The following is a 12,391-nucleotide window of genomic DNA, read 5'->3' as shown; positions in this document are numbered from 1 at the left end:
GCTTTCAGTTTGAATCTTTCATGTAAAGCTATACTTGTGGACCAACTGGTGACGGTGAACCTCTCCCTTCGAATGTTAACTTCCCACTTTACCCTAGGCTCAGCATCAGCTGGAAAAGAATGAATGCTTACGGAGGAGAACTTAGACGATGAAGAGCAAAGAGGGACTGAGCAAAACTCCATAGAGCTGACTGCCTTCCTCGTGAACTTGACAGTGCTTTTCTTCATTTTAGTAGCCAGTTAGGCTAGCTGACTGGCTAACCTCGCTATTCAAAGACACTGAGGTGATTATGAAAATGATCAAAAATGCTACAAATACAACGGTAAATATTATTAACAATATATACAAAATTAACTGTGAAAAGTCAACTAACTAAGGTGGAGGCGAAGGTAACGTTACTGTAGAATTGTCAACAGGATGACCAGAAGTAACCAGACGTGCAGTTTGTGAAACAGATATGTGTCACACTACATTGTACAAATGGAGAATAGTGACACTATAACTAATTAATGAAATAAGAAATATCACAATCTTCCTCATACTACTAAAATCTGTATTTATAAGCAACTGACTCAAGAGTATCTCGTGAAATTAAGGGAAATTTGATGTCCCATTACTCTGTAATTACCACTTGTGGCCACAGTTTCCGCTGTTCAGCAAAAATTACGCAGTTTTCATTCACATGCTTCCTTACATCTTGTAGCACTCACCTCTAACACTAATTAAATGAAAAGGTTAACATGTTGCCATAAAAATGTCATTACATAGAGCTTGAAACTCATGAACAAAGAATTTTCACAAGTCCAATAAGGGAGCATATTTTAGGTTGCTGAGAGATTAATTCATGTAACACACCAATATTATTACATATAATACAGCAAGGAGAACATCCACATAGAAACTTGGCATCACTTTCATGAAGAGACGGAGATAACAGGCCAGGCTTTCCTTGCAGATCACTTGGATGTCTGAACATAGCTACAGAAATTCTTTACAGGATTAAAATGCCATGATTGGGCTATGTAGGTGAAGGGGTTTCTGCGGCGCTTTAACCAGGGATTTTACATGTCAGGCTTTCCATCTGATAAGCAGAGAGGAAAATCTACTTTGTTGAGGATTTTCTTCTCTTTTTTACGGGTTGCTCCCTTTGTTTCCACTGACCTCAACAGTCACATTTATCAAACGTAGACTGAGCCCTCTTATAGGTGCTGTAAGTCATCGGTTCACAAACTGTTCAAAAAAGTATAACTGAAAAAAGGTTGAATTTGTATTTTCTCGCCTTTGGGAAAAGAGAAGCAAGCTGGGTCTCACACACACACACACACAACTCATTCTAACTTCTCACATACAGCAAACAGAGACATACGCACACACATATCTGATTCCCCAGGGAGGACTATTGTAAGGTTCATCTATATTCCCTGTTTTAAAAATACTTCTGACACATGAACAGGGTGCGGCAGCAGTCGTCGACTGTTTGCCATGAGTGAGGTCACGTCTCCCGCTCAGGCAGAACTTTAGGATCATCGGTAAAATGCACTATCCAATCTACTTTTTCGTACTAGAGTTAGATCATTTGCTGTTGAGATGCATTAAAAATGAGCAAATATGACAGATTGCATCACTTGCTTTAAAGGTCTGTTCCATTACTTTTCAATATTTTTTGCTTTCATTATTGCAAATCATTTGGAACAATTTGATCCTTTTTTTTCTCTTAGTGAAATTTTATGAAAACTTTTCTTGAGCCTGCTCTTAAATCTTAGATGTCAGAGTGTCCATAAATGCCCCACCAAGAATGACTTTCAAAATAGTATCTGGAAGTTGGACAAAAAAATAAAGTCTTTGTAGGTCGATTTTGTGTAGTAAGCAAAAAATGGATAGTTTTGAGGATGATTAAGCAACATCACTTGTTCATATTATTTTGTGGAGTTTAAAGGATGGTGGTCACAGTCTTTGTTCGCCATCAGGGGTCGTCTGCTAGAGCGATTACAGCCTGAGAGCTGGTGGCAGGGTGTTTTTTGTGTTAACACTGGAGGGCAGCAGCTGGGCTTTATTGCAGAGATAAAAGGCCACAGCGGACAGGTCCAGCACAGGGATTTATGGGTACCTCTCGGTAAGATAGCAGAACATCCTGCAGCCCTCTCTACATCCATTAAACTGAGAGGTACGACAAGACAGAGAGAGAGTTTGACTCCTCAAAGCTGGTCATTCTAGAGGCAGATCTGATACATCAGAATGATGAATAGGCTTCTGTGTTTCTGTCGTCGCAGTTTTAATCTGAAAAATGGAATTATTCCATCACTGAAGAAAGCGATTCCACCACAATGCTCTGCTTTATGCCTCACACCCAAGTTCTAGAAAAAAAAACATACACACACATAGATGAGTTATTTGCCTTTATTAGTGGTATAATAAATTTCACAGTAGACAAACATGATGATTCATATCATGGAGATAAAATGGATCACAATATCACATAAATTGTATCAATAAGCTGAGATGAAGAGTGCTCACTTTCAGTCCATATCTTTTCAATTTAACGCAAATCAATACAACTTTATTTAAAAAGTCAGGTTATAATTAACACTATCCACTTACATTAATAGTCCATTTACATTAATTTGACTGCAACCCATGTTTAATCTTCAACTTTGTCTGAGACTTTGAGTTTGTTTGTGCTGCCTCCGTTTCCTCACAGCGAATAAGTGACATCTCAGATGAAAGATCAAATATCTCATTTCATTTGATGCTGCCATCCTCCAGGCTCGTTTACCGACCCTTCAGCTGAAGGTTTGTCCAGAGAGCGAGCGAGGGAGCGGGACCGCAGCCGGCCTCATGAAAGGAGGCACCACTCCTCTGCAGGAGAGAAGCAGCGCTACTACTCCTGTGAGCGTTACGGCAGCAGGGAGCAGTGCCACGCCAAATCAGCCGGTCCCAGTCGATCCACGTCCCCAGGAGAGGGACAGGACGCTGGTTTCCTCAAACAGGTGAGTTACATGTCATATGTGCCTTAAAACAAGACTGAAGGCAAAAAAAAAACGAACCTGAAACAAGCAGGAAGTGAAGCCGAAAAGCAGTGTTTCACTCTTCTCTGAGTGAACGTCTTAAGCCTGTTTCACCTCTGAAACAGCCGTGATGCTGGGTGCAGTTACAGTAGGTGAGACTGGGTGTAGTCAGAGGTGTACACCTGTAATCACACCCAACAATGATGTCACAGTGTACTGACAAAGACGGGAGGACACTTCTACATCACTGCAGCAAGGTGAGTTGGGTAAGTTAAACCACTGGAGATTTTTAGGGGATGTTAAGTTGCTTTTTTAACTCCAAGTAATGATTTCATAAGAGATTCAGTCTGTTTGAGTCCAGCACAATAACAAATGTTATTCATACTAATCACTCACATCACTGTACATGAAGAAATACCTTAACACTTCAGCAAACACAATGTTGTGAAAAAGTGATGTCTTAAAAGGCTCAAAGGATCAGGGATTGGTTATTTTATATTGTTTTGTAAATGATGTTCAAGCATAATAAACATTTTAGATTTTTCACATTTGTCACTACTTTTTACTTTCTTCCCATTGACCCACTGATACATCGCCTTCCTAACCCTAACCCTTATATCATATTTTGTTTCCTCAGCATGGCAGCAGTGCGGTTAAAGCTGTCCCCATGACGTTGCCGTCTGGTTCGAGCACGCCCGGCCGTGGTCGCAGGCAGCTCCCTCAGACACCCCTCACCCCTCGCCCTGCTGTGGCCTACAAGACCGCCAACTCCTCGCCTCTCCCGTCCGGTGCCAGTAACACCACGACGGGGCACCAGACTCGTTTCAGCCGTGGCCTTTCAGAGCACGAGCGCTTACTCGGGTGCTATGACGAGTCCCCGATACCAGTCACCCGCATCGGTTCAGACCCTAATTTAAACCGGCAGCCGAAGGACACTTCTCAGCAGGCCCTCCTCGAAGAGGCAGAGGACTTTCAGGACGCTGTGAGCAGCCACGGAGGAGCACGCCCCGCCAGAACAACCTCCACTACGGCCTCAGCTTCACATGGAACTGCTGCTGCGTCCGTCACAGCGCCCGCAACGCAGGGACGGGCGGGGGTGGTGCCTAACGGGTACCACTTCACCCTTGGGGTCAACTCTGCGTCTGGGAGCAGAGGAACAGGAAGTCTCAGGGAGAGGGAGGAGGAGGACTGGTGCTAACATGGCAGGAAACCTTGGAACGGGGTTGATGTTAGCTGATGACGGGGCAGCTTGTCAGAGATGTACAGCGAGCTGGTAGGAAGCCAGCAGGTAAATACAGAAGGCAAGATATTTAGGAAGAAGCCAGTGGGAAGTGCTGTAAAAGGGGATCAGAAATCATTCCAGCTTTGTTGTGTTACTCTCCTTTTTTATACAACAAACTCTTTAAGGAAAAAAGACACTAATGACTTTTTCTACCCCCTTTACTTGCACTGAAATTATAGCACATTTGAAGACCCTTAAGTATTTTGCCTTGGCCAGTAAAATCAGTGTTGGAGCAGAAGACAAAAGAAAATGTCGTTCTTTGAGTGAAACGATGAACTGTTTAAGACCCATCTGAATGCCTCATCCCTGGTATTAATGGCTACTCACAACACTGGATTTAGTTTTTTATTTATTTATTTTTTATGATCAATTGTGTTTATTTTTGCCATTCAAGTGAGACAAGAGTTTCAACTTGATCATATTGATGCTACCACCAAATGATTTTCTTCTCTTTAGGGTTATCGCCAAATTCTGACCAGAACAGATATTAGGAAAACGATTTAATTTAGTTCTTAAACTCTTCTGCCACTACACCTAACGAACACAGTGAGTAATGTGACAAACTGTCACTTTAGAAAACAATAAAACGACGCGATGAGTCGGAGTGGGAATAAAGCCGAGTTTTCACGATCACATTTTTGTAAATTGTACCAGATGTAAATTTTTTGAGTGCACATAGGGACTAGATCAACTGTTTTCTGACGTTATGTGGCTGAATACTAAGTGCCTCGTTTTCCAAGATGTATTAAGATGCAGCCTGGCTTTGGGTCGGAGGGACTCGAACATGCAGTAGAGGATGTAAGTATGTACACAGCTGAGAAAAAATGGACAGAACAAAGCTCTTGTTTCTGGTATAATGGACAGAATGCAAAAAATGAGACTTTTTTGTACTGAATCTTGTGGTAGGTAAGTCAGAATTACAGATCCAAAGTAAAGCAATGTAGTGCATGCCAGGGTCTTGAATTTGTCAAAAAATAGTGTCTGTACTTTTGCCTAAGGGTGTGTGGTAAACATTTGCCTTTCTCTTTCAAATATACTGCCAGTCAGTTGGTGGAAAACGGTCTCTGAATGGGGAAAAGTGCCATTTTTTTTATTTCTAATCAACAGAAAAAAATTCACATTTTCAGAAACAATTGCCTCCTCAAGCATATAGTATATATCTCATCTCTGCCATATTTGCCCAAATGTCTTGGGTTTCCTTTCTCCTCACGTCTTTCCTCTGAGAGCAGTATTGTGTGAGGGTTTAGAGGCGAGGTTACCTGCTTGTGTATTCACAGGTACAATATAGAGTTGTGTTGTTGCTGCTGACTGTTGACTTTAAGTAGGGCTATGCAACAAGACGACACTCCATCTGCCCTGTAGCTTTACCCTCTGGATTCTCCAGGTTCAGGCTTTAGTGTGACTGCGACCAAGTTTTACATTTATGTGTGTAGAGTTGTAAATTGTAAATGTATTATATGATGTACAGTTAACTGAAAACACACTGAGGCACAAATGGTATCAAAGCTGATATATGTGAATCACAGGGCATTTTTGAGGTTGGCAAGTTGACTGCATGACGCCTACCCAGATATAACCACCCAAAATATAAAACTGTGTCCTTTCCGGACTTGGGTCAAGTTTTATTTGAAATGATTTTTGGTGTTTTTTGAACTTGCTTAGAGAACCGGATAGACCTGATTAATGTTTTAGTGTCAGGTATTCTGCTGGTCACAAAAGGCTGGACTAACAGCAAAGGTTTTGTGTCATGACTGAGTTCAGCACATGCCTAAAACAAAAATTGAGATTCTGGTATATCTTGGGGATTCTGCACAACATCTGCTCCTGCTTCCTGAGAAAAATGCCTACAGGAACATCTGAAATGCCTTTATTAGTGTAATATATCTGGATCAACCTTTTATCAACCCTTTTGTAGTTTCTTCACTGCCAACTCCACACTACTTTTGTCAGGGACATCTGAATCGCTGCCCACATCTCAGAGTTTTTCTAATAATACAATAATAATATTAGCCTAAAATTAGTAATAGTAGTAATAATACATAATGAAGTGAAAAGAAAATAGCACTCTCATCAGACTAACTCTACACAGTAGTGACGACAAGGCAGCCCTATCAAGAAAGACAGGATCACACAATATGTGTTTGTTCCCACCTCAAAGAGAGTGTATTTTTGAGAGGAGTTATTGTTCTACTACCACGTACTCTGAAGAATAACATCAGAAAATTGGAATAAACACCATTTTATGATTAATATAATTAAATTTACGATTATCTGCAGTTTTGTGGTTAAATACATCTTAATTTATGGCAAGAAATCCTGTTAATTCTGGGAAAAGAATGGAATATTCCTGAGAAGTAATCATTTTAAAATCACAGGAAAACCTTCTACCTGACCCGGCTGAACCTGACTGGTGCTGCCAAATTTGAGACCCGACACCTGAGGCCATATTTTTGCTTCATTTCATCCTTTGGGTGGCAAAATGACATGCAAGGAAACCCAACAAAGTAACAGGTTTCAGTAAAGTATTTGGTTTGGGTAGAACTTGAGACATCACCTTTAGCTTGGAGGTAATGATTATGGTCTGTTTATTCATTAGTAAGCAAGATATCTCAAAACTCAACAGATTTGAGTAAAATTTGGGAGAAAATTAGTGCACTGGCCAAAGAGCAAGTTAATATTTTCAGTGCAGAGCTGGGATTTTTTCAAGGGATTTCTCAAAATCGTGAGTTTTTGAACATTTCGCTAGTATTTCATGAACTGCTGCACCTATCTGAATAAAACAAATGTGGCACATGTACAGGGAGATGATTATTATGTGTATTTTGATACAAATAACAGATTAAATTAAAATAACAGACCTTTAGGTGTCTAAATCTCTTGGTGCTCGACTTAAAGCAAGTCAAAGAACATTAATTATTTGCAAATATTATTTGATCCAAGTCTGATTATTTCCTTGTGTTTTAATTTTGCTACCTGTAGTCTCACATTCGTGCAATCTATTTGATGGATCATCTAAAAGGAGACATTCTAGACTTTAAAGCAATAAGGTCTAACTACAGTATAGGCGTGACTATGTTTTTCGTAAAGAAATAGATTGCTTGTCATCTCATTGTCTTTAAACGTCTGTAAGTTGCCATATTGGAGCAGAGATTTGTGTTCATTGCTACAGTAGATTTAAAAAATCCTAAAATTTTAGACCTCAAATGAGCCCTACGTGAACAGGGTGCCAAGTTCTCCTCATCCTGTTTTACTATGGCTGCCCCCTTTGGACATGTCTTGTTTGCATGTTCTGAAAAGAAAATTTGCATGTGCAAAAAAAAAAAGAGGCATTGTTTGACTTCATTAAGTCCATGATTTGTGCAATTTGTTTCCTGGTTGTATTTTCTGATTATCTAAAACACACAATGTATCTGTTTCAGGTAAAGAAAAAAAAAGAGCTCGAAAAACATTTTATCACAGAACGACCAAAGTGGAAACAAAGTTCTTTCTCAGAAAAGAGGTTCTGGAGTGGCTGAATCCTTCGCTGCCTGATCTGTTACTTGACTGTCTCTCCCGCAGTCATTTCGACTGTACCTATAGATTTTGTATGAATATAAGTCCTTGAATAAAGAGGTATGATTATGAAATTACAATTAGTAGATTTCTGCAGTTTGCATTGAAGTGTGTGTGTGATTAGAGTTGAGGTTTAAGTATTTTATTGAATCTGAATCCAGTGTCGAATCTGATAATGGAATCCAAATTCTATAGAATCCTTTATTGATTCTTATTTGGCGTAGCTCTGCAATTTTTAAGTAAAACTTGAATAAACTTGGGTAAAGATTCAATAAGAGACTCATTAGAATTGTGCATACACACATCCAATCCAAATCCTCAACCAGAAGTGTTAAACATGGTTTTAAAAACAAGTCTTGTATCATCATGAAGATTTTTAAATGCTGCTATTTTGAATATGGTACATCTAATGGATATAACTTCAGATATCATTTTTCCTGTTCCTTCACTGGCACTTCAATGATTTCTACAAAGATCAGTTTTTTCACTGGGAGTACTCCTCAGCCTGTAAAGACAGTTATTACATACAATGTTTTCTGTGGTTCTTGGGGGAGGGGTTTGTCTAGAGAAAATAACCCTGGTGATGTCATAGTGATGCAATCAGGGTTATTTCAGTTTGGTTTTGGAGTCTACTGATTTAAAGATGGAAATCCTGTGTAAGAACCTATGTGCATAGAGGTTGAACGGTAAGGGCAATGGGAATGTTATATTCCATTTCTGCCAAGTCCATTCCACTAGATGCAACTAAATTCTACACAGTGCACCTTTAAAGCAGGAATTTTTCAATATTTTTAAAAAACAAATAGAGAATTATCACCTGACTGTGCAGCTCCCCTCAGCTCTACAGAGCTTACAGCATCTTTCAGCTCATTATTTTGGTGTCCTGGCCCAAAACTTTAATGTTTTGGTTCACCCTCATGGCTCTAAAAGTATTGTTTTTAGACACAGCAGGCGACGTTTTCAGAGTAAAAGCTCTGAAAACCGACTGTACACTACCTGCTCAGCACCAAATGGCAAACAGACACAGTTAACAACTAGCTGATGAACTTGGTGGATCATTTAGCAGCTAAAGAGACATATTTCCCCCCAGGAGTTAGTAGAAACCAAACAGAGCTAAAAGGAGCGTGGATACTTGGACTTACATTCATCAGGTGGACAGAAACACGACTCCAAATGAATTCTTATGTTTCTTTGCTAACAAGTTTGCTATATTAACTTGAAAAGTGATTCCTTAACCCCCAAGTGGTTAGTAAGTGTAACACTAAATATCTGGAGTGCTCCTTTAAATACAGTTACAGAGTAGACAGTACAGTGCAGGGTGAGTGTGGGCTAGCATGGTTTTATAAAACACATTTCCTCTGATATTTTCCTTTTCTGTTTTTAAATTAGGATTATCTGACTCCACATTGGACATTTAGCTGCAGTACAGTATGTGTCCCCTCATGTTGCAGTATGATGAGAGTGGAATGATGAAATGTGCACATAGCCTATCTGTTATTGAACAAAACTGATCAGTCTCAGTAATTAGAAGTGAGCACCTTGCTGACAAGGTGCAGACAGGCTTTGAGATAAAAGGCGGGGAGGCTGCAGGATTTTAATTGGTTGACATTACAATAAAGGGGCGGGGCTCTGTTGGCTGGTTTGGCGCCTCAGTGATGTGAGGAGGAGAGAAGTTGCTGCTGGCTTAAGAGGAGGAGGAGGAGGAGAGGTGAAGAGGATGAGTGAGTTTGTGTCCTGCAAAAACGATCAAATTCAAGACAGAAAGAGAGAGTCCTTCAACAATGTTCCTCTTCCTCACTTTGACATTTGATGAATGAACACCGCACTGGAGCTGCTTTATATCCAGCGCACTATCAGGCTCTTATTTTGTTTTGCATGCCTTTAAACTTTAATTGCAAAGCTGATTAAACCGGGAAGATGCTGCGCTGGTTGTTAAAATGGACACTTTGCCTTCTCGTCATAACGACGAGCACCGCCTCACCTGACGATGCACCGGGGGATGTCGGAGGCGAGTCCGGCTCCGGGATGCTGCAGACAGGTAAGATAACACCTGTGGAGCCTCTGAACGGTTCTAGTAAAATAACGGTGAAGAATAATCATGATTCTTCATTTCACTGCATGAATTTAACCATGAAAAGTGTGACAGAAAACCTTTCTGACAAATTAACACTTCATTACTTTGGAAGTGGAAACGATATATTTAATTCTTTTGAGTGGACCAGTTTCATGACACACACAGACAGAGAGACAGAGATTAAGGTCCCCAGTTTTGCTTTTAAGTAGAATGTTTGGAACCAAATTAGTTTTAGAAAGCAGTGGCAACTTTCCATCAAAATAATTCAAATTTAAAAGTGTCTGCTTGTTTTCTGCCTCCCATTCAGCTCAATGAACCCTCTCTAGCTGTGTACAGGGTTCATAACCAAACATAAGCTTGTGAAAAATATACATTTTTCCTGTGAACTTGAAATATCCACCAGAATCTACAGTTATGTAACATAAAACCTCTATTGTTCTCTTGAGAGACCATCAAATAAAAACTGTGTTGACACATTTTACTTCAGCTGTAAACTGTGATTTCTCCGGTCTTGTCTGCCAGGCCAGATTTGCTGGAGCATTAATAACAGCAACATCACCTGTGAAGGCTCTTTAACACATTATGAGTCACATATTATCAGCTGGAGCTCATTACATAAATTGATCAGTGCAGTTTAGGTCCAGATGAAAATCTTCCACTTCTCATCAGTCATTCCTCTCATACTCAGCAGCCTCAGTCAGTCCCAATTTGAAGCTCGTACTTAATTTTTTTTTCCTCTCATTAGTCTCTGATGTGAGAGTGAGTCTGAAAAACTGTAGACTCCGGGTTAATAACTTTGTTTGGCAAGCTGTGAGGACTAAACTCAAACCACAAAGAAACACTAAGGCTTCAACTATTCACTGCGGGCCAGTTGCATTTTATGTTGTTTCAATCACTATAACAACCTTTTTGAAGGAGGAAACCCTAATTGACAACTATATTGAGAGCACATTTGAATTCAAATAACCAGCTTGCTGATATTTACTCAACATAAACAAGTCTCCTCATAAATCTGCCCTTGAAACCAAAAATGTGAGGTCTCTTGTGAATGTACTGTTGACACTGTAATATGCTTGTTTGACTTTGCAAACAAAAATAGTCTTAAATTCATATTATTGATGCTGTCTTGCCTCTCAACATGCACCTAAAATGTCAAAAACCACTCAAACATTGCCAAAATTGCCAAATCTTTCTCATCTGGGTGTGAAATATATATTTTTCTCTCTAGAGAAATGTGTCTGATTGATGTCTCTTTTCACATGGCCCATAAGAGATGTTTGGATTGGATACATGTACACCAAATGTATTTAGTTTGCATAAAACACATGTGGAAACTGAAGCCAAACTCATCCACAGTTATTAAATCACATGGAATGCTTTTATTGTGCCAAGCAGTCTTATCACAACATCGTTTTCCACGGCCAACTCTGTTGTCTCATCAGTGATTTCCGTGTCTGGATCTCATTTGTTTAATCAGGACTGTTGATACAGTGACAGCGGGTCTACATGCTGCAAGTTTACATTGTGTTTCTGAGCTGTATAATCCATCCATGACCTGCTGAAATTGATCTTAGATCGGAGCTCTGCCAGGCGCCCCAGTGGGTCATGTCTGGATTCCACCGCACCACACAGAGTTTATTCTCCAGTTTCATTTTTATCACATCTCCTCATTACTATCATTTATATTTTAAAACCACATAGAAGACACTAACAGAGACGTCTGAGAACGGGGAACCAGCTGAGAGTTTGGATTAGACCGGTGAGGTGACGGATGAATCCTGCAGTGTGTTGATTGAATCCAGCCTCATGTTCTCTGTTGAATGTTTTCACTGTGTGTTTTCAGAGTCACTGTACATGGCAGAGTGTGAAAGCCTTGTTTAAACTTTCACTGGATATCACTGAATATGCAGATGGTTATGTAATACTGCGGTAATATGTATGCTTCTTATGTTTACTCTGGTAGTGTTAGGCTTCCCCAGTTAAATCCTTCCCTGCTTCAAATGTAATTGAACTCGTTTGGAAATTTTCTGCAGATAAAAATGAATCAGCACCTGAATATAAGACAGCACATACGGTTCTGTAAAGTGGTTCTGGACTTTTAAATTAATCTGAGAGCGTTTTCAAACCTGCCTTGTTTAGTCTGGTTGAAATGGACTCTGGTTCATTTTCCCAGATCTGAACACAGTAATCGTACTCTGGTGTGGCCCAGAGACCATTTGAGGATGTGTTCTCAGCTGGGTCCCAAACGAACTCTGTTCTCAGTTAGTTTGCGGTGGGAATGTGATCCGACCCAACTAAAAGGCATACTCTGCAACTAAACGGCTCCTGTAGCTGGGTGTGCTTTGCATGCTGGGGTGCGGATGGTTGAAATCAACAGTTGCTAGCAGCTGGCCAGAGAATGATTCACAGTCTGACCTGGACTTGCGCAACAAACTTTGTTGCATTTGATATTGGGCAGATAATACTTCCTTCAAGACC

The 12,391-nt window shown here is 40.1% G+C and overlaps 2 protein-coding genes across 4 annotated transcripts in view; both read left to right on the top strand.

The window, feature by feature from the left end:
• cacna1bb (calcium channel, voltage-dependent, N type, alpha 1B subunit, b) overlaps positions 1 to 7,084 on the top strand; it is a 169,964-nt gene extending 162,880 nt beyond the window's left edge. For all 3 annotated transcript variants that reach the window (XM_044334119.1, XM_044334118.1, XM_044334117.1), the window contains 2 exons: positions 2,764 to 2,987; positions 3,643 to 7,084. In XM_044334119.1, the coding sequence (XP_044190054.1) occupies positions 2,764 to 2,987; positions 3,643 to 4,203 (785 nt within the window). In that variant the 3' untranslated portion in view covers positions 4,204 to 7,084. The remainder of the gene's footprint in view (positions 1 to 2,763; positions 2,988 to 3,642) is intronic.
• A 2,429-nt stretch (positions 7,085 to 9,513) lies between these two features.
• The window catches only part of si:ch211-196i2.1 (collagen alpha-1(I) chain), a 119,187-nt gene continuing 116,309 nt past the window's right edge, over positions 9,514 to 12,391 (top strand). Inside the window, exon 1 of the mRNA XM_044334169.1 lies at positions 9,514 to 9,877. Coding sequence (XP_044190104.1) covers positions 9,757 to 9,877 — 121 coding nt within the window. The 5' untranslated portion in view covers positions 9,514 to 9,756. The remainder of the gene's footprint in view (positions 9,878 to 12,391) is intronic.

Source organism: Thunnus albacares, chromosome 18, assembly GCF_914725855.1.
Source record: "Thunnus albacares chromosome 18, fThuAlb1.1, whole genome shotgun sequence".
Taxonomy (NCBI): Eukaryota; Metazoa; Chordata; class Actinopteri; order Scombriformes; family Scombridae; genus Thunnus; species Thunnus albacares.
The sequence above is the reverse complement of the archived record's forward strand: the minus strand, read 5'-3'. Positions and strand labels throughout refer to the sequence as shown.